The sequence below is a fragment of the Calliphora vicina genome, chromosome 5 (genome assembly GCF_958450345.1).
Source record: "Calliphora vicina chromosome 5, idCalVici1.1, whole genome shotgun sequence".
Classification (NCBI taxonomy): Eukaryota; Metazoa; Arthropoda; class Insecta; order Diptera; family Calliphoridae; genus Calliphora; species Calliphora vicina.
Window position 1 is genome coordinate 107,279,542 of NC_088784.1, and position 19,790 is coordinate 107,299,331.

The 19,790-nt window shown below is 30.4% G+C and overlaps 3 protein-coding genes across 3 annotated transcripts; all 3 read right to left on the minus strand.

Annotated features, from left to right (window-relative positions):
• Nucleotides 1-1,912: 1,912 nt before the first annotated feature.
• On the minus strand, nt 1,913-2,982 carry LOC135961523 (uncharacterized). Its single transcript, XM_065513025.1, has 5 exons — nt 2,783-2,982; nt 2,562-2,712; nt 2,375-2,500; nt 2,160-2,309; nt 1,913-2,089 (listed from the first exon to the last, which is right to left on the minus strand). Exons 1-5 carry the CDS (start codon nt 2,980-2,982, stop codon nt 1,913-1,915), a joined length of 804 nt encoding a protein of 267 aa, XP_065369097.1.
• Nucleotides 2,983-5,312: 2,330 nt separating this feature from the next.
• On the minus strand, nt 5,313-8,754 carry LOC135961598 (uncharacterized). The gene is made up of 2 exons (XM_065513124.1): nt 8,617-8,754; nt 5,313-7,738 (listed from the first exon to the last, which is right to left on the minus strand). Exon 2 carries the CDS (start codon nt 7,728-7,730, stop codon nt 5,643-5,645), a length of 2,088 nt encoding a protein of 695 aa, XP_065369196.1. The 5' UTR covers nt 7,731-7,738; nt 8,617-8,754; the 3' UTR covers nt 5,313-5,642.
• Nucleotides 8,613-19,449, minus strand: Hdc (histidine decarboxylase). The gene is made up of 9 exons (XM_065513125.1): nt 19,058-19,449; nt 18,859-18,989; nt 15,926-16,504; nt 15,688-15,797; nt 10,647-10,876; nt 10,302-10,570; nt 9,570-9,818; nt 8,915-9,060; nt 8,613-8,843 (listed from the first exon to the last, which is right to left on the minus strand). Exons 2-9 carry the CDS (start codon nt 18,884-18,886, stop codon nt 8,613-8,615), a joined length of 1,842 nt encoding a protein of 613 aa, XP_065369197.1. The 5' UTR covers nt 18,887-18,989; nt 19,058-19,449.
• Nucleotides 19,450-19,790: the final 341 nt, after the last annotated feature.

Genomic DNA, 19,790 nt, shown 5'->3' on the forward strand with positions numbered 1-19,790 from the left:
CGAGTTTTTCATATAAAATATGGATTTTTGGTCAGAAATATGCGTGATCACAGATGGAGCTCCTTTTCTTAGTTGAACGCTTATTTACAGAGATATTAACGATTTAAGATATTTCGAGTTTTTCATAAAAAAAATATGAAATATGGTCAGAAATATGAGTGATCACAGATGGAGCTCCTTTTTTAAATTGAACGCTTATTTACAGAGATATTAACGATTTAAAATATGTCGAGTTTTTCATATAAAATATGGATTTTTGGTCAGAAATATGCGTGATCACAGATGGAGCTCCTTTTTTAAATTGAACGCTTATTTACAGAGATATTAACGATTTAAGATATTTCGAGTTTTTCATATAAAATATGGATTTTTGGTCAGAAATATGAGGGCTCACGGATGGAGCTCCTTTTTTAAATTGAACGCTTATTTACAGAGATATTAACGATTTAAAATATGTCGAGTTTTTCATACAAAATATGGATTTTTGGTCAGAAATATGAGTGATCACAGATGGGGCTCCTTTTTTAAATTGAAGGGTTATTTACAGAGATATTAACGATTTAAAATTTTTTGAGTTTTTCATATAAAATATGGATTTTTGGTCAGAAATATGAGTGATCACGGATGGAGCTCTTTTTTTAAATTGAACGCTTATTTACAGAGATATTAACGATTTAAGATATTTCGAGATTTTCATATAAAATATGGATTTTTGGTCAGAAATATGAGTGATCACAGATGGAGCTCCTTTTTTAAATTGAACGCTTATTTACAGAGATATTAACGATTTAAAATATGTCGAGTTTTTCATATAAAATATGGATTTTTGGTCAGAAATATGAGGGATCACGGATGGAGCTCCTTTTTTAAATTGAATGCTTATTTACAGATATATTAACGATTTAAGATATTTCGAGTTTTTCATATTAAATATGGATTTTTGGTCAGAAATATGAGTGATCACGGATGGAGCTCCTTTTCTTAATTGAACGCTTATTTACAGAGATATTAACGATTTAAGATATTTCGAGTTTTTTATATAAAATATGGATTTTTGGTCAGAAATATGAGTGATCACGGATGGAGCTCCTTTTTTAAATTGAACGCTTATTTACAGAGATATTAACGATTTAAGATATTTCGAGTTTTTCATATAAAATATGGATTTTTGGTCAGAAATATGAGGGATCACGGATGGAGCTCCTTTTTTAAATTGAATGCTTATTTACAGAGATATTAACGATTTAAGATATTTCGAGTTTTTCATATTAAATATGGATTTTTGGTCAGAAATATGAGGGATCACGGATGGAGCTCCTTTTTTAAATTGAACGCTTATTTACAGAGATATTAACGATTTAAGATATTTCGAGTTTTTCATATAAAATATGAATTTTTGGTCAGAAATATGAGTGATCACAGATGGAGCTCATTTTCTTAATTGAACGCTTATTTACAGAGATATTAACGATTTAAGATATTTCGAGTTTTTCTAATAAAATATGGATTTTTGGTCAGATATATGAGTGATCACAGATGGAGCTTCTTTTTGAAATTGAACGCTTATTTACAGAGATATTAATGATTTAAGATATTTCTCGTTTTTCATATAAAATATGGATTTTTGGTCAGAAATATGTGTGATTACGGATGGAGCTCCTTTTTTAAATTAAACGCATATTTGCAGATATATTAACGATTTAAGATATTTCGAGTTTTTCATATAAAATATGAATTTTTGATCAGAAATATGAGTGATCACAGATGGAGCTCTTTTTCTGAATTAAACGTTTATTTTCATGTTAAAATTTAAATTTTAAAAGAAAATGTAAGATAAATATTTATTTCATAATTTAAAATATTTCTACATTCTGTGATTCAACTTAAGATTAATTTATTATTATCATTTAACTCAAACCTCATCAATTTCATCAGAATCTTGATCAACAATTCGTTGAATAAGTATAATACTGTTAGCAAATAACGAAATGATATTCAAGAAATTTAGTATAATGTAATATTTGCAAAATTTCGATTCTTCTCTGTAAAACTTCAGGGAGCCAAGTGAACGTCCCCAGATTATGAAAAACTTTAATTGAAATAGATGAAATTAAAAGCAAAATTCTTAAATACAACTTTTTAAAAATGAGTCCACTTACAATTGATATGAAAAATACCATAAATAATGAAATGCTTATTTGTACTGAAATAAAACTAAATTCCATAGTCATTAATAGGCTGGTAGAAGTAGCCAAATAATATTTCTGACTCCACAAAGACAAATATACTGACGAACGGTCCGTGTCGGTCTGCAAAGAATATTAAAAAATTGTGAAAATATCTTAACTTTTATAGATTTTAAATTGTAACTTACTTGACCTATTGTGGCCAGAATAAAACTAATGCCCCACATTGCTACTGTAAAAAGCGAGGCGTATAAAAATGTACTTAAATCGGATTCAACCGTGGGACGGGATATAGTTATGGAACCAAATTCTACCTGAAATATCATGAATCTATTTATTTTCTTAACATGTATCTAGAAGTATTTTATATTATACCATTAGAAATATATAAGTAATAACTATAGATTTGCTTCTCTCCGTCTTGAATCTAAGCATATATTGCAGTAAAGTTAACATTAGAAAATGTACAAACACAATAGCCAATATAATGTAATTGTAGATTATTACAAATATCTGGACAGCTTTGCTATATAAATAAAAAATTATGATTTTAATAGAACTCTTAATTTGCTTCAATGATTTCAATAACAACATACATCTCGGTAACGAACCACCACTGAGCCGCCACTAAAACACTTAATAGCAAACTGATTAAATAGATTTTGTAGACAAACTTAAGATGGGCACGTCGTATTTCCTTCTTGGATATTTTGGTTACTGTCTGCCATTGTAGAGCGGCCAATTGAGCCCTTCTATGACTTTCGAGTTCAATGTAGTCCGAGTCTAAGATATGCATTTAATTTTATTAAATTCTTACATATTTTTTTAAAGATTTGTTTTTTTAATATTTTTCATTTCCTTGAAATTTATAAATGTCAATATTAGAAAACTTTTAGAAAAAAATTAAAGAATTTGTAATAGATTTGAGTTGCGAGGTAGGAGAAAAGACAATCAGCATCAAATAAACATGAGATTGTAGGTTTCTTTTCTCAAAGTTATTGTCGATCAGAGACATGATCTCAATTCGAGCCTCTTTTGAACACTTATTTACAAAGTTATAAACGATTTAAATTTTTCAAGTTGTTCATAAAAAGTATGGATGTTTAGTGAGATATAAGAATGATCAAAGATCGATCACCATTTTCCAATTGAACGCTTATTACCACAGTTATTGAGGATTACAGATTTTTTGAGTTTTTGTTGGTGTAGGTAGACTTAAAAATGCGGGATTTACAATACATGGAATTTTGAATGCGGTTTTTGTTTTTATTTATTCCCACTTATGTAGTTATTGATCTAATGATCAACATAGTTTTTTTTGCTTCGAAAATGTTGAATTTTGTACAAATGAATCGTCATATGCGGGAAGGCCGACCAAAAAAGTTTGAAGACCAAGAATTGAAAGTATTACTCCATGAAAATTGTTGTCAAATTCACCAAAATCATTGCGAGCTATTCAAGCAGGAATTTCAAAACGTTTGCGAGGATTCATGCAAATGTATAAAGTTTTGAAAATTTTCAAGTTCTTCGATTTTTCTTTAGAAATTTGAGTGTTCACGGACTGAATTTGTTATCTCAATTTAAATTCTTATTTACAAATGAATTGTCACGAGTTTTTCACATAATGTTCACGATTTAATTTCATTTATTCCGAAATTAGTTGTTGAAGTTTTTGGGCACATTTCTCTCAAAACATTTGTACATTCGTCTAATTAACGTTGATTATATTTTTGTTTTTATTCTTTTCTAAATATGTATTTCTTTGAAATACAAATATTATTTTGCCGTTAAATTTCTCTAAAATTTAAGCATTTCTCGATCATGCAAACGCGCCGTCGTTCAACGACCTCGAAGCTTAGAAAAGGATTTGTCACAATTATTCAATTATATTTGGCTAAACAATCGTAAGTTTTATAATTTTCAATATTAATATAATTCTTTACATTTTAGCGAAAAATCACTTGATATTAAGTGTGATTTTCCTTTTCCTGGCCATGTTTCATACACTCATATATGTTTTTGTGGAAAATTTAAGATTAATCAAAATTCTAAATTGGCTTGTTGGATTTTTTATAGTAAGTGATTTAATATGTGATTTTAAATTATAAATAAACGAATTATATATTTTGTACTTAAACAGGTTGAATGCTTGATATTGGCTATTACAGTGACCTTGTTAACATTTTCATTTTGGCAGCTGTTTAGCAGCATCATTATTAGTTTAGCGTTAGTGATTTTGTTTTATATAATTGCTACTTTTATAACAGTATTTGCACATATTTCAAGTCCAAAATATTTAAACAAAATTCATGTTTTTTTGTTAAGAATTAGTGCTGAATTCCCAATAATTGATAAATTCACTGAAATTTATCGTTGTCATGTTTGTTTAAAATTTTGTTTTTATATGTATTTTTCCAAATTTTATTTAGTTTATTATGTATCAGGTCCAATATATAATGGGCGGTCGTTAAGCCGAATTTCGCTCATCTGACTACATATTTTCTGCTTTAATACTATATGCGGATTTTTTACATTTATTAATGATTTCAGTTAATATTATACCCTAAATTGTAGATATAATACAGAAAGCTTTGAAATAAATTTAAAATTTGATTTGCATTACATTATGAATGAATTATAAAAATGTTATTTTAAATATCTTTACCTTCCGTTTGTTATCGATTTACCTCATTCACCCTGTAAATAAACATAGATGCGATGAAATTAACCTAGACAACAACCTTTAATACAAATAAATATATATGAATGTGTTGCCTGTTTCAAGGTGCAGTGGTTGTAGTGATGCCATATAAATAGTTTTTGAATGTTTTAAACGGCTGACTTCAGCAAAACCATTTTTTATAACCTTCACCATGAGTGGCAATATAAGTTTGTCATTCCGTTAGTAATTTCTACATTTTTCATTTGCGACCCCATAAAGTATATATATTCTTTTTAAGTTCTTTTAATTAACATCTTTCCCCAAAAATTAAATAAAATTGCAGTCCAAATAATTACACATAAATATATTTGTTTATTAGATTCAATAATATAGATTTTGATATACATATACAGTACATACACATAATTGAAATGCTTTTTAAAATGATCATAATTACAGCACACTTTTAAAACTTATCATCTAAACTACATAAGCAAACACAATAATATCCTTAAATTCATTTACATACATATATTCCATTTTAGTGTATATAATTTGATTTGATTTAATTTTAATGATTGTTAGAAGCATTTGAAGCAGAACAAGAATTTTAGTTACAAAGCTGATTGGGGTTAGATAAATATGTATATTATTTTTATTATTAAATTTAAATTTGTATTTGTATTTAATTATATTCGTTTGTATATATTTTGTTTGGTTTACACTAATATTATTGCTAGCACAGCAGTCTGGATACGGTAGGGCAAACTAACCGGTATCCTTAGAATTTTCAATCACATCAATTCCAAAGATGATGTGGCGCTAGATGAACAACCTTCAGAATCATTTGATGGCTGACCAACTGATTCCAAAAATTCATCTGACGACGATGAATCATCTCCAGACTTACTATTAAATATTTTTGTTATATTATGGTTATCTTTATTTAGGTTTTGAAAAACTGAAAAATCTTCAGCTGTAGTAGAAGTTTTATGTTGAATATTGCCTTCTCTACTTAATTCTTCATTAGCAGTGGAAGATGTTGACATTTGAATATTATCTTCTCTACTTAATTGTTTGAAAAGGGATGATGAATCTTCCTCTAAAGAAGATTTTGTGGTTTCAATGTTATGTACGTTAAAAATTGAAGAATCCTCTAATTCACCAGAACTTTTCGACGCTTTAATATTACTTTCATTATTTAGTTCTTTGAAAACTGAAAAATCTGCAAAACCAGTAGAAGATTTTAATGGTACAATATTGCTTTCAATACTTAATTCTTTAATATCGGAAGAATCTTTAACCATTGCTGAAGAATTTAGCGGTTTAATATTGCTGTCATCAAATAATAAAGATGCCTTTAAATCGCATGAAAATTTTGACGGTTGAATATTGCTTTCTTTATTAAAAATGGAAGACTCCTCTACATCGCTTGACACTTTTGCTGGTTGAATATTGACTTTATCATTTAATTCGTTAAAAACTATAGAATATTCTACAATAGTTGGAGATCTTAAGGTTGGATTATTACTTTTACGATTTAACTCTTTTAAATCTAAAGAATCTTCCAAAACAATAGAAGATCTTATGGGTTCAATATTGCTTTCGCTACCTAATAAGTCAAAAACAGAAGAATCATGAACCATGGCTGAATATTTTGACTGTTGGATATTGCTTTCATTATTTAACTCCTTCAATTCTTTTAAATCTAAAGATTCTTCAATTACAGTCGATGATTTTAAAGGTTGAAGGCTATATTCATGATTTAATTCTTTTAAAAGTAAAGAATCATTAGCTATGATTGAACATTTTGCCGTCTGGATATTGCTTTCATTATTTAACTCCTTACAAATTGAAGAATCATCTAAATCGGTTGTAAATTCTTTAGGTTCTTTTAAATCTAAAGATTGTTGAATTACAGCCGACGATTTTAAAGATTGAAGATTAGATTCGTGATTTAATTCTTTTAAAACTAAAGAATCATCTACTATGATTGAATATATTGGCTTCTGAATATTGCTTTCACTATTTAACTCTTTAAAATCTGAAAAAATTTCAACTAAAGCTGAAGATCTTTGAGTTTGATTATTTATATCGTTAATTATTTCAGAAGAATCTTCCACACTAAAGGGATTTGTATTTGTTCGAAAAATCGTACTATAAGGAAGAGTAACTTGTGGTATTTCCCGGTATTCATTTGAAGATTTAAGGTTTAAAATAGAAGTTGTAAAGGATGTCTGAAATTTGTTTAAATCTTCTGCTTTATTTAAGGGAGGTAGAGTGTCACATAAATCGTTTACCTCGTCCGATGTTTCTACAATTGGTATTAAAATTGAACTGGATGGTAGAGGTTTATTAGAATCTTCCAACACGTTATTAGTTTCTGTAATTGATATAAAACCTGAATTGGGTGGTCGAAGTTTATTCAAATCTTCAATTTCTGGTATCATCTTTGAAGTGGTCGTAGGAGTATCTGCTGTTATTATTATGGGTATTACTTCCTCCGTTGGTGTGGGCAGGTTAAATATTGAATCCGTAAATATTGAATCATTGTGCAAAGTTAAATCCAAATTTAAATAACGTTTCCCTGGATATAGATTTGTTAAATCGGTTTGTTGAACTGCAATATTATCATTTCGATTTGTTTTAATGACCGTTGGCTGCCGGTGACTTTTATAGAGCTGATATTGGGTTAAGGGGGTTCTAACACTATTCACTGATTTCGTATAGTTTTTTACTTCATATTTAGTTGTATATTTTGTTAATAGCGATAAGTTATTCTGGCGATGAATGATGTCTATCGGTGTTATTTGTTGATTGTTTATTATTGCTAAGTAATTTGTTGGATTTAATTGGAGAGCTGTATTCAGAATCCAATTCATTTCACAATCTGTAATAAAAAACGCAAGGAAATGTAGAAAATAAAAGAAACTAAAGTAATCTAGCTAGTACGCATTTTAAGCATAGAATGTATGATTGCCGAGAAAAATATATGTAAAAGTTTGGAATAAACTAATTTTGGATTATTTTTTTTCGTGAAAGTAAAGCTTATAAACAAAAACTTATAACCAATAAAAGTAGTTCTCTATTTAAGTTTTATATTAAATTTACATGTAATCCAGTCAATTTGGGATTTAGTCTCGAAATCAAAGATAGTATTTTGAAAATCGTAGATTCCGACCGAAACCGAACTGAACATAAAATTCGGCCTAATCCGAAACAAATATCCCAGATTATTTATAGGTGCCCTGCAACATCAACATTACATTGTGGACTCCATTAATCTTATTTTTTCATCTTGAATTTAAATGTTTTTTTGAAGGAACAGTTTTTACAGGATGCTTAGACTTTTTACAAGAAAATAAAAATTGTTGTATTCTATTAATTATATTAAAAACTTGATTCGCCTTTAAAATTCCATAATCTTTGTATTCTGCTAAATGTTGGCCGATTTTTTGCCTAATTCTAAACCGAATGTTCGTTCGGAATCTAGAAAATTGTCATAGACCTTTATATTGACGTTTAAAGTCTCCGAAAATCATGATATTTAAGAAATGTTTAATGAAATTCTAGTTGAAATTACTGACAGAAATAATAATGAAAGAGATTCCGAAACAATTGTACAAGTTTTTTATAAGTCTAACAAAGACCTGTTTTGGTTTAACAATTTCTTAAAAATATTCCAAACTTTTTAAAAATTCTCTGCTTTACAACCAACTAAAATGATTAAACTAGCTCTTTACTTGTGAAAACTGGCGATTACACTACCTGGGCTTCATACCTTCCAGAGATTCTTCATCCTCACATATCGCATCACGTTCTTCGTTTTTAACATTTCCCGTTGTTTTACCATAACAATCGACCATCTTCGAATTGGTGGTATGTGAATTCATTGAGGTTTGCACCACCACATCCATATGGGAATCCAGAGAAAATTGTTTACCCGACATTAGAATACCACGTACTCGACGACGCATTGAGGGTGATTCCTGATGCTGTAAAAGAATTTTTAGATTTATAATTTTACTGAAAACTAAATAATATGAGTATTTAGGAGAGAACATACTGCAATTCGAATACCAGCATACGTTTTGGCCAGAAATTCATCAGCATCAAATAGGGCTGCAAAAGAACCATTTACAATTTTGGGCGACAGTGGTGAATTGGAAAGTAATAGACTTGAGCCGAAACCCTCACACTTCTCTTTGGTATCTGAAATAATTAAAAACACAGAAGTTATAATTATAAGTTTTATGGTTGATGGTCAAAGTAATGTTCGTTTTTTTTGGGGAAAATTTCACTCATACCAAGGCTAAGCATGGTAAATACTAAGGGAACTCTCCACCATCAATTTCAATGATAAAAAAGTGGTTCACTGAATTTCGTTGCTTCTGTACAAGCACTGAAGATGTCGAACGTTCTATACGCCCAGTTGAGGTCTCTTCAACCGAAACGATTGAAATAATTCACACAGTTGACTGATCGGATATTGAGAATGAGATATATTGTGCAACTCACATGGTTCATTCGGTAAGAGAAAGCTTTCCGCAAAACGGCTTTTGGAAGGGTATCAAATTGGCGAAACATTGGACAACCAATGTTTCGAGACTAGGTTGAAAAATAACAAGATTTTTTATCCAAAAATTTTTTAATCGAAATTTTTCGATTCGCCCCTATAATAAACAATTAAGTTACTTTTAATTTAAAATTTATTTTCATACCTTTTAAATACACTCGATTAGAAATGGTAATATTCATTTCATCTAAAATGGCGGTAGCAGCATTTTTTATTTCCAGCCAATCTCTTAAAATATCATCTACCGTGGTGCGGGTTGATGTCACTGTAAAACGTATGACATATTTGCCCTTCAGTGAGGAAGGTATACAATGCAAATTGCCGCGATGATTAAGACGTTTTAGCAGACGTTCTGTTATTTCGTTTTCACCCTTTATACGGAAGACCACAAGACCTATAGAAGAAAGAGAAAATCAATTAAAATTTAAACACTTTAAAAATCGACATTCTTATTCGAATAAACGAATAATGGTTTTAGTCTGAAAATAAAAGTACCCATTAAGCACCAAAGTCCCAAAAATTCAAGAACTTTAACATTTTGTTGGAATTTGACTTAAATGTAAATTTGAAAAATTAAATATTTTTCAAACAAACAACATATGTTTCCTTTTTACTGGAGAATGCTATTGAAATAAAGTGTAATACAACTGTTATTCAATTTCTTGACTACAATTCAAGGCTTGAATTACACTTGCTTTCAACTTGAATTCAAGTAAAAATGCTTATTCAAAAATTCAAAATTTTGGTTGGTTAATTGGAAAATATGTTCCTTAATAAGCATTAATTTTGAATTATTACAATTATTTTCATCATGAACATTCGCTGCATTAACTTAATTAACAAAGCATGCCTTCGGTATAAAAAATAATTTTCTTACCTAAATGTCTTTTGGCGGGTATTTCGAAACGATGATCGGCCAATACTAGGGCTTCGAATTTTTGTGCCAAACGTACACCTTCACGTATATGACGCTGTAAACCCTTAATGCCAAAGGAGCGCAATACAAACCAAATTTTCAAAGCTCTAAAACGACGACTTAAAGGTATTTGCCAGTGCATAAAATCAACAGCAACCCCAGAATTTTCATGCTGCAAATACAGAGGCTCCACATTAAAGGTACGATGAACAGCAGTGCTGTCTTTGACCCTATGCCACACAGAAAATAATACGATTAATTATCCATGTTTTAGAAACAGTAACTTAAGTAAAAGTATTAACTTACCATAAAGCTGTGGCATCGAAATGTATCATTAGCCATTTGGAAGGATTAAAAGCAATTGAGTCGGCACGCTCAATACCCTTAAGCCACGTGCGAAATTCTGGACATATGAAAGCACTGCCAGCATAGGCAGCATCAACATGCAGCCACAAATTAAATTCACGGCACACAACGCCAATTTCCTCCAAATTATCAAATGAACAGGAACCAGTTGTGCCCAAAGTAGCACAAACCTAAAGCATTAAATGAATATGGAAAACAAAAGACAACAAGAAGAAAAAAATGAAAAACATTTTTCTTATAAAATAATTCCCTCAAAGTCACTTGTTGGCAATTTGTAGATGTGTTTAATAAAAGGGATGGGGACAGTTTTTTAATAACAGTTTGGTGGTTGAACACTCGCAAAACTAATCGGCTTTTACTTGTTGCCGCAGTCAGTCATGCTGTCAAATAATACGAGTAGTAGTCAAACATTAGGTGATTCCCCCCTGAATTGTCTGTCTTTGGCAATAAGTATTTGTTTGTTATGTTTTTTTTTATACTTTGGTTTGCGCGGTACGCATCTGCTGACAGCATCTCTACATTTAAATTGGCTTAATTATGTTGTAACAAAACAGCCATCAACATTCGAAGTAAACATTTAGGTTCCTCTGAATATTTTGTATTAATTACTTTATTTTTTTTACTTGTCTCACACAATTTTGCAACAATTGATTAAGCGCTAAGTAAAAAGGCTTATTTTGTTATTTATAAAAGACGTACGATATTTTTTTATTCAAAAATTTCTTCAGCTTTTTAGAGCGGATTTTAAATTAAGTGCTTATTACTTGTTTATTTCAACATTTATACCTCTATTTAGTTAATTAATCAAATGTCTATATGGTTTGCAAAATATATAGTGCTTTAAGGGTTTATTGCCTAAAAATGCTAACATTTAACAACAATTTAGAAAATTAAATTATTTTACGCAAAAACTAAATTTTAATTTAAGTGCTGGTTTACACACGTTATGTTTACTTGAACAGGTCTTGAGTTTATAGAAGGATATTGGAAAGATTTTCCTCTTTTTCTTCCTCTCTCTTCTATAAAATCATGACTTGCTCAAGTAAACTTGACGTGTTTGAACCAGTATTTGCGAACTTGTTGTCGTCCATAACTTTAATTCAGAGAAGTTAATCGAACTTATTCAATGAAAACGGATTGGATGAAAGTCAATTGTTTCAACTGTGAGAAATTAGGTTTGTACTTGACAATAAGAATGTACATTATAGGATGTACCCAAAAATATACCGTTTCCCAAAATTTTCGTCCTGGAGTCAGTAGCTGATGCGCTGGATCGAAGGATAAAAATGTCCTTTTTTGTTTAATTCTATGTCGATAGCAACATTTTTAAGAGATTTGTGCTCGTTAAAGTGATTTTCGAAAGTGGGCCTTATATGAGAGCTATGACTAATTATGGACCGATCATTATAAAATTTGGGGACATGACTTCCATGTTTATAAAATTTATTTGAAGCGAAAATTGAATATAAATGAAACATATAAGTCCGATAAAGTTCTAATTCGGGAGGACATTTGTATGGGGGCTAGGTGAAATACTGGACCGATTTCAGACAGTTTCAATAGGAAGAAAAAGTGCATGTGCCAAATTTGATTGAAATATCTTCAAAACTGCGAACTGTACTTTGCGCACAAGGATTACATGAACAGCCAGCCAGACGGAGGGGCGGGCATCGTTTAATAGACTCAGAAAGTGATTCTGTGTTAGACTTGCCAACCGTCCCGTTTTCGACGGGACAGACCAGTTTTAGAGTCGAATGTCCCGTGTCCCGGCGATACTCTGAACGGGACGCCATTTGTCCCGTTTTTAAAAAAAAAAACTTTTTCATTAATTACCACAAAAAATATAAAAAAATCAAAAATTGGAAATACCGAGAAACAAGGATGCGTTATTTTCTTAAATATAGTACTTTCTAAAAACTGAATATCACTATTTAACAATATACATAGGTACTTAGTGCATTAACATCTATGAGTTTCAATAAACTCATTAGTAAACATTATTTAACTTTCATGAAAAATAAATGGCACGATACTCGCTCTAGGATGCTTGTACCTTTAGTTAAAGGTGAGTTGTTGGTCCATTGAAATGGACTGAGTTTGTCGAATTTATTACTTCAAATAATAATAAAAAAGCTGATAAAATCGATTAAAAATATAAATTTTTTAGTAAAATAAAAAAATTTTAAAGATTTTATAAACTATTTTTTTAATGATGTGAAATTACAAACAAATTAGGTAAAATTATAAAAAATAAATTTTCAGACAAAGTTTGAAAAATCTCGCAATTTTAATTATCCAGATATTCAAAATTTACTATGTACTTTGAATGGAAAGTTTCACACTAGACCATTTTCCGATCTAGACCATTTTAGCTAAACTCTGTACAGTGATAAGAATTTGATTCATACAAAGTTTAAATACATTACAATTACTCCAGATATTCGAAATTAACTATATACTTTGTATGGGAGGTGTCACTCCCACTAATCCAATCCCGACCATTTTACAGACAAAACTATTTAAAATGATAAGTGAGCTATCGGACAAGTTTGAGGAATCTCGCAATTATAGTTCTGAAAATATTTATTTTCCTTTGTGTGGTAGGTGACTTAAACCTTGTTCCGATTCTTCCCAATTTGGTTAAACTTCATATCGTGATATGAAATTGATTCATATAAAGTTTGAAGAATTTCACAATAATAGTACTCCAGATATTTGAAAATAACTATTTACTTTAAAAAATTCAGTCTCGCCCATTTTCAGCCAATCTCCGTATAGTGACAAGAATTTGATTCATACAAAGTTTAAATACATTACAATTATAGTACTCCAGATATTCGAAATTAACTATTTACTTTGTATGAGAGATGTCACGCCCACTAACACAATAACATTTTCACCCAAAAAATGTAGAATAGTAAGGGTGATATTAGGGCAAAATTTTAAGACTTCCACAATTATAGTTCTCCAGATATTCGAAAATAACTATTTACTCCTGTATAAAGTTCGAAGACTTTCACAGTAATAGTTCTCCAGATTTTACACAATTAAAATTAATGTGTTATTTTTGATTTTAATAAATAAAATAGGATAATAACACTGCTTCAAAATAACACTTTTTGTCAGAACTTGAAAAGCGTCCTAATGGAGGTTGTATGCCTAGGTGAGGACATGCTAAAACCGTTTTCAAAGATTTTGAACACCCTCAAAATTTTGAGATATTTTGAAACAAGTGTTTTAGGGTAGGTAGTACTTCAATACCTCTAACTCAAACATTTTAAAACCGATTTAAAAATTTTAAAAAATAATCTAAGAAATTGTTTAAGTTATTAAAAAAGTTAAATTTTTTTTTTTTTTTTCGTAATTTTTCAAATTCAACAATAGTTATTTTAATTTTTTTCTATGAAAACCAATTTTTTTGCACAGTTCTTTTAAAGACAATTTTATATAGACCAAAAGGAGATATTACTTATTAAAATCGGTTTATATTTGCAAAAGTTATTAAACTTTTTCCAAAAAAGTTCAACAAAATTTACCCTGTTTTTTTTACATTTATATGCGCTGGGGGAGAAAATACTCAAAAAGGTATTAATGAAAAGTTGAATAACTTTTACAGTTTTCATCCAATTTGAAAAATTAAAACCATGTTTTATTAAGAACTTTTCTTTATACATTGATATAAATTTTTATAATCTTTCATATCAAAATAAGCAATGAAAAGCGACTCAAATCAAAAAAGATCGTAACAAAAACAATACTTAAAACTTACAAATGTATCAATAAATGCAAGTTATTTTGAAGCGTAATAAGATTTCTTTCCCAACACGTTAAAAAAAATAAAAATTGAACAAAAACTGACTGAGTTACAGATCGATAAGTTGAAAAACATCACTGTAAACGGTTTTTTTCAGAATAACTTCTGAATTTGAAGGTGTTTCTGAAATTTTTTTACACAACTTGTAATGTACTCAGCAAGTCCTGTAACCCACGCTAGGTCATTTTCCATGTTTTTTTCCATCGTTCTCTGATCATTTAGTGGTGTCCCGTTTTGGAAATTTCAAAAGGTGGCAAGTCTATTCTGTGTAGATCGGCATACTTTAAGGTGCATGTTCGACTAATATTTTTCAGCGTTACATACATCAGCACAAACGCATATTTTTTTGGAATCCTTATGATTTAACAGATTTAAAACATTTTCGAGCTTAAGTCCGAAAATTTGACAATATTCAAAACTAATTGAAACAAAAAACTATGAACTAAATGGCGAAGTTGGTAATCAAAAAGTTGAGCTGTGTGACATTTCTAGCATATTTGAGTGGTAAATATTTATTAATGTGCTGTTTTTCTATAGCGAACGAGTACTTTGAGTGGAAATTTAACATGTGTTTTGTTATTGTAACAAAAACAAAATACATGTAAAACGTCCACTCAAAGCACTTGTTCGCTATAGAAAAACAGCACATAACTATTTGGAGAAAAATTCAAAATAGACGCAACAGTCTGCCTTGCACCCAGTGACAATTGTTTGTTTTCAAACGAATGAGAAAGTAATATCGGAAACAAAAACCGTCGTACTTCTCCAAACTACTAAAGAAGATAATATTAATAAACATTACTTCAACTAAACAAAAACTTTTTTGAAACTAACTATGTCTTTTCAGTTCATGAAATTTCGTTCTGATACTGAAATATTTATACTGAATTCTTATCTATATATGTATATAAAAATGAAATGGTCCATGTATGTAATGTAATCACGTGAGAACGGCTGGAGCGATTTGGCTGATTTTTTTTATTCGATTCGAAATTTTCCGGAGATGGTTTGTAAAGAAAAAAAAAATTCAAAAATTCTGGGTAAAACTCGGAAATTGAGTTGGAGAAACTTGAAGAACTAACATTTGTAAATGCTACCGGGCGAAGCCGGGGCGATCAACTAGTTTAGAATATAATTATTCTAAGTAATAAGTAATATTTAACATACCCAAAACGGTACCAGCCCCTGGCGAATATCGTCTTCAATGGCTTCTCTTAAAAGCTGGCCGCGCATAGATAAGTTTTCATCAGCTTCGATGTAACGCATACGTACCAAACCTTGAACAATACAAAAGAAATAAAAAATTCAATATTGTATTTAACGTATCTAAAGTCCATTAAGCTTAAAAAAAGTCCAAAAGCTTATATCGAATTTACGATAAGTTTGAAAAAATTGTATTACTCACCTATCAACGCCGCCTTCTCAACACTCGAATGTGCCTGATCCGAGCAATAGGCCACCAAACGAGCATTTATCTCAGCATCCTGATAGCCTGGCCTCTTCTCATGAAAACGCTGAATGGCTTTGGTTCTGCCCGCCAACAGACAAACCAATGTTGCCTCACTGGCAGTTGTTTGCACAACACCGCCACCTCTACTCGCACTACACAAATGTAGAAAATCATCTGGCAGATTAATCATTTTACCCAACCAATTCATAACGATTATTTCCAATTCTGTACAGGCTGGCGAACTGGCCCATGTGAAACCCAAACAATTAATAGCATCGGCCAACATATCGCCCAACAGCGAGGGGAATGAATTAAGGGCAGGAAAATATGCATGCATATGAGGACTTTGCCAGTGGGTAATGCCGGGCATAATGACACGTTCAACATCACCGAAAATTGCATCCCATTGTTCACCTTCCAGGGGTGCCGAATCGGGTAAGAGGTTTTTCATGTAGCCAGGTTTAACATCAGGAAAAACTCTGCGATCGCGTATATTTTCCAAATAGTCGGCTATATAGTCGACCATTTCTTTGCCTGTAAGAAACAATTATTAGAAGAAATAAATATTAATTAAATAATCCAACGAAAAATTACAATTTGTAAATAAATGAATGCAAAACATATTCTTGACCAAAAAAATAAACATCTTGAATGTCATGTTTACTTCATTAGTTCCAGAAATCCTGAGATATGTAGGTGTTTTTTGTTTTGAAGTAATTTGAAGTTATTTCATATTTTATTAAGCAGATTTATGCCATACACCCAATATTTTGCAATCTCATTTATTTGGACTGCTTCTATTTTGTTAAGATACCCTGGAAGTTACTCTTTTTCGCAAAAGATATTGATTACTATTTTTCTCATTTATTTCGTCCCCAAATCTCAGAATTAAAAAAGGACATAGTCTCATTTACTTGGGATCCAAATTCAAATAATGTAATACCAATAAGTAAATTTTATGCAAATCATGAGCTCTTGAAACAGACCCAATAAGCAATTTTACTGGAATTCATGTTAAAAGCAAGTGTAATTCAAGCCTTGATTTATAGTGAAGCAATTGAATTACAGTTGTATTACACTTTATTTAAATACCATTCTCCAGTAAAAAGGAAACATAAATTCAACCCATTAGTTTTTTGTTTGAAACATATTTAATTTTTTCGAATATTTTTCAAGTTTAAAAAACATAATTACATTTGTATTGAAGTAAAATTCCAACAAAATGTTCCAGTGCTTGAATTTTTTGGGCTTTGGTGCTTATTGGGAATGAACTATATGTTAGTTAGTAAATTCAACATAACTCTGATATGAGCGAACATTTGCTGTACTTCTCGCTCTCCTCTCAGGAAACCGAATTAAAATATTTAGCTATTGCAAAAACTATATTTCGATTTCGGTTCGGAATAAATACATAGAACGGAATGAGAGAGAAATGTCAATGAAAAATAGTAAACAATATTAGGCACTTTTCACACATATAGGTGATACAATAACAAACTACATACATGGCAATACATTCTCATGAATTAGGTTTTTGACAACAGAGTTTTTGACTCTCAGTTACCTATCTGGAACAAACTTTGTCCAGCTAGATTTGAGATTAGAACCATAGAATTCTGCTGTCATAGACCTAACTCAGCTGTCAAAAGCCTAGGTGGTGAGAATGTATTAGTAAAAACAACCATCCCAGCAGTTCTAGGAGACAGTACCGAACTAGTTATTTTACCCATCATTTAGGGTGGGAGCTAGTTACTTCAATAGCCACGTGACTAGTCATTTTAACACGGGTATGTCCTAAGCAGGGGGTCAATTGTCTCTTTTTGATTACAATGGGACTGTCTAATAGCTGGTCCAAAGTAGGCAACGCATTAACTTCACATGCTGGTTACATAGCGTCAGTTACTTTACTAGCTTTGTAACTGGTTACTTGATCAGCTACTTGACTAGTTATTTTAACACGTGCATGTGCTAAGCAGGGGTCAATTGACCCTTTTGATTACAGTGAGACTATCTGATAGCTGATCGAAAGTAGTCAACGCTTCTGGTGGGTAAAATAAAGTGCAGTACAAACAAAAAGTATGAAGTGACTTCTCCATAAGTTACTTAGAGACACTAAAGTGACTATTGACTTCATGATGTGTTGCATGGGATACCAGATACTTAAGCAAAAATAAAAATAAACTGTATGAGAATTATATCAACACAATTTGTATAAAACCAGTTTGTACGAATTACTCACAAAACGTTTAAAGTGACTACACTCTCGATTACTTAGAGGCACTTAAGTGACAATTGTCATCACGCTAGATTACTTGGGATGCATAAAGTAACCAATTGTTACACATATTACGTATGTGTGATTACTTTGAGTAATTTTGTTTGAGTTTTTTCTAGTGTCCGCTCTATATGGATTTCTCTACGATATTAGAAAGGGAAAACGTAAACAAGAGGACAAACAAACAAACTAAAGTTAAATATTTTTTTAAGTCAAAATAAAATCTAGAAATTATAGTATAGTTTTAGCCAATTAATTGGCTTAAAACTAAAATGCGTAACAACTCCGTAATGCAGTGATAAATAAGTTGTATAAAAGTTTAAATTGAATTTAACAGATTTCAACCAAGTTAATTGAAATTATTTCACTACTGTGGAGATTTTTATGGCCTTGAAAACAAATGTTGGCAGTATTTCATTTGTAATAAAATAAAATAAAATCAAATTACTTTAGATTAGAATTTCAAACAAATAGAATACATACATACATATAAAGGAATATATGACCAAGTATATAAAACAAACAAAAAAAGTCCAATAAAACCCTAAATGGTGTGGAAAATGTTCTTAGGCACAGTATGTGTCATCATTAAGTATCATCAGTCAGTACTTACCCCTTTGACGATATTCAGTAAAATCCATAGTTATTCTATTCTTTATTTAACTAGTTGGTTGGTTTGGGTGTTGTTTGCAGTCCTGGGTTCAGTAGGTTTGGATAGATTCTATGACTGGCCAGAAGAGCAAGCTGTAAAAGTAATAAAATAAGAATTAGGTTAAACACGGTCTAAATGCAAATGTAATTGTGATAACTACGTATCTGTGTTTGAGCAAATGCTTGCAAATGTACGAGTATTTACAATAAATTAGGTAAAGCTGTATTTAGTATTCTTTCTTTTTTACCCGTATTTTACTATTATTATTAGTTTACTTCTTGATGTGATGTCTAGTTTTTTCTTTCTTTCTTCTTATATATATTTTTTTTCTTTGTGGAAAACTTTGGCCCAAAGCTGTTTAATGTTCACTTTAACATGTGTAAATACTTTGGAATATTTTTCAGAATTTGTTAGGTTTGTAAGGAAATACTTTTACTAGTTAGTTGCTAGTTATTTAGTTAGATTAACTTGTGATTTGTTACTTTGTTACTCTTTTCACTGAACTGAACTCTATCTACACATGTAACACATGTACTTCGCGCTTAATGATGAAATTATACTGAACGATTTTCTTTAGTAGTGCAGTTGTTGCCTGTCTATTTTTCTTAACAATTTAGTTTATTTTATGAAAAGTATTGGAAAAAATCGTTTTGTTATTGTAGGGCTTCTTTGGCTATTTAGTCAAATGAGCGAATTGTGGGGAAATATGGTGACATGTGAGGTTAAATGAAATTTTACGGATATAAAAATACATTTGGTCAAATATCACTAGCATAAAAATAGCAAGAGACTAAAAAACTTGTAATACATTGTGATGTCCGCCTAAGCTATTTGACACGATCACTTAGAGGAAAATAGATTTGCCGTGTTTGATGTATAAAACACCAAAAATA

Coding starts and splice junctions, on each gene's coding strand:
- LOC135961523 (XM_065513025.1), bottom strand. CDS start 2,982: ATGCATATCTTAGACTCGGACTACATTGAACTCGAAAGTCATAGAAGG. Junction 2,501..2,561: donor TTACTTATATATTTCTAATG/GTATAATATAAA, acceptor ATGATATTTCAG/GTAGAATTTGGTTCCATAAC. Junction 2,090..2,159: donor TGGTATTTTTCATATCAATT/GTAAGTGGACTC, acceptor TTTCAATTAAAG/TTTTTCATAATCTGGGGACG.
- LOC135961598 (XM_065513124.1), bottom strand. CDS start 7,730: ATGAATTGGATTCTGAATACAGCTCTCCAATTAAATCCAACAAATTAC.
- Hdc (XM_065513125.1), bottom strand. CDS start 18,886: ATGGATTTTACTGAATATCGTCAAAGGG. Junction 9,819..10,301: donor ACCCGCCAAAAGACATTTAG/GTAAGAAAATTA, acceptor TTTCTTCTATAG/GTCTTGTGGTCTTCCGTATA. Junction 9,061..9,569: donor TAATCGAGTGTATTTAAAAG/GTATGAAAATAA, acceptor TAATTATTTCAG/ATACCAAAGAGAAGTGTGAG.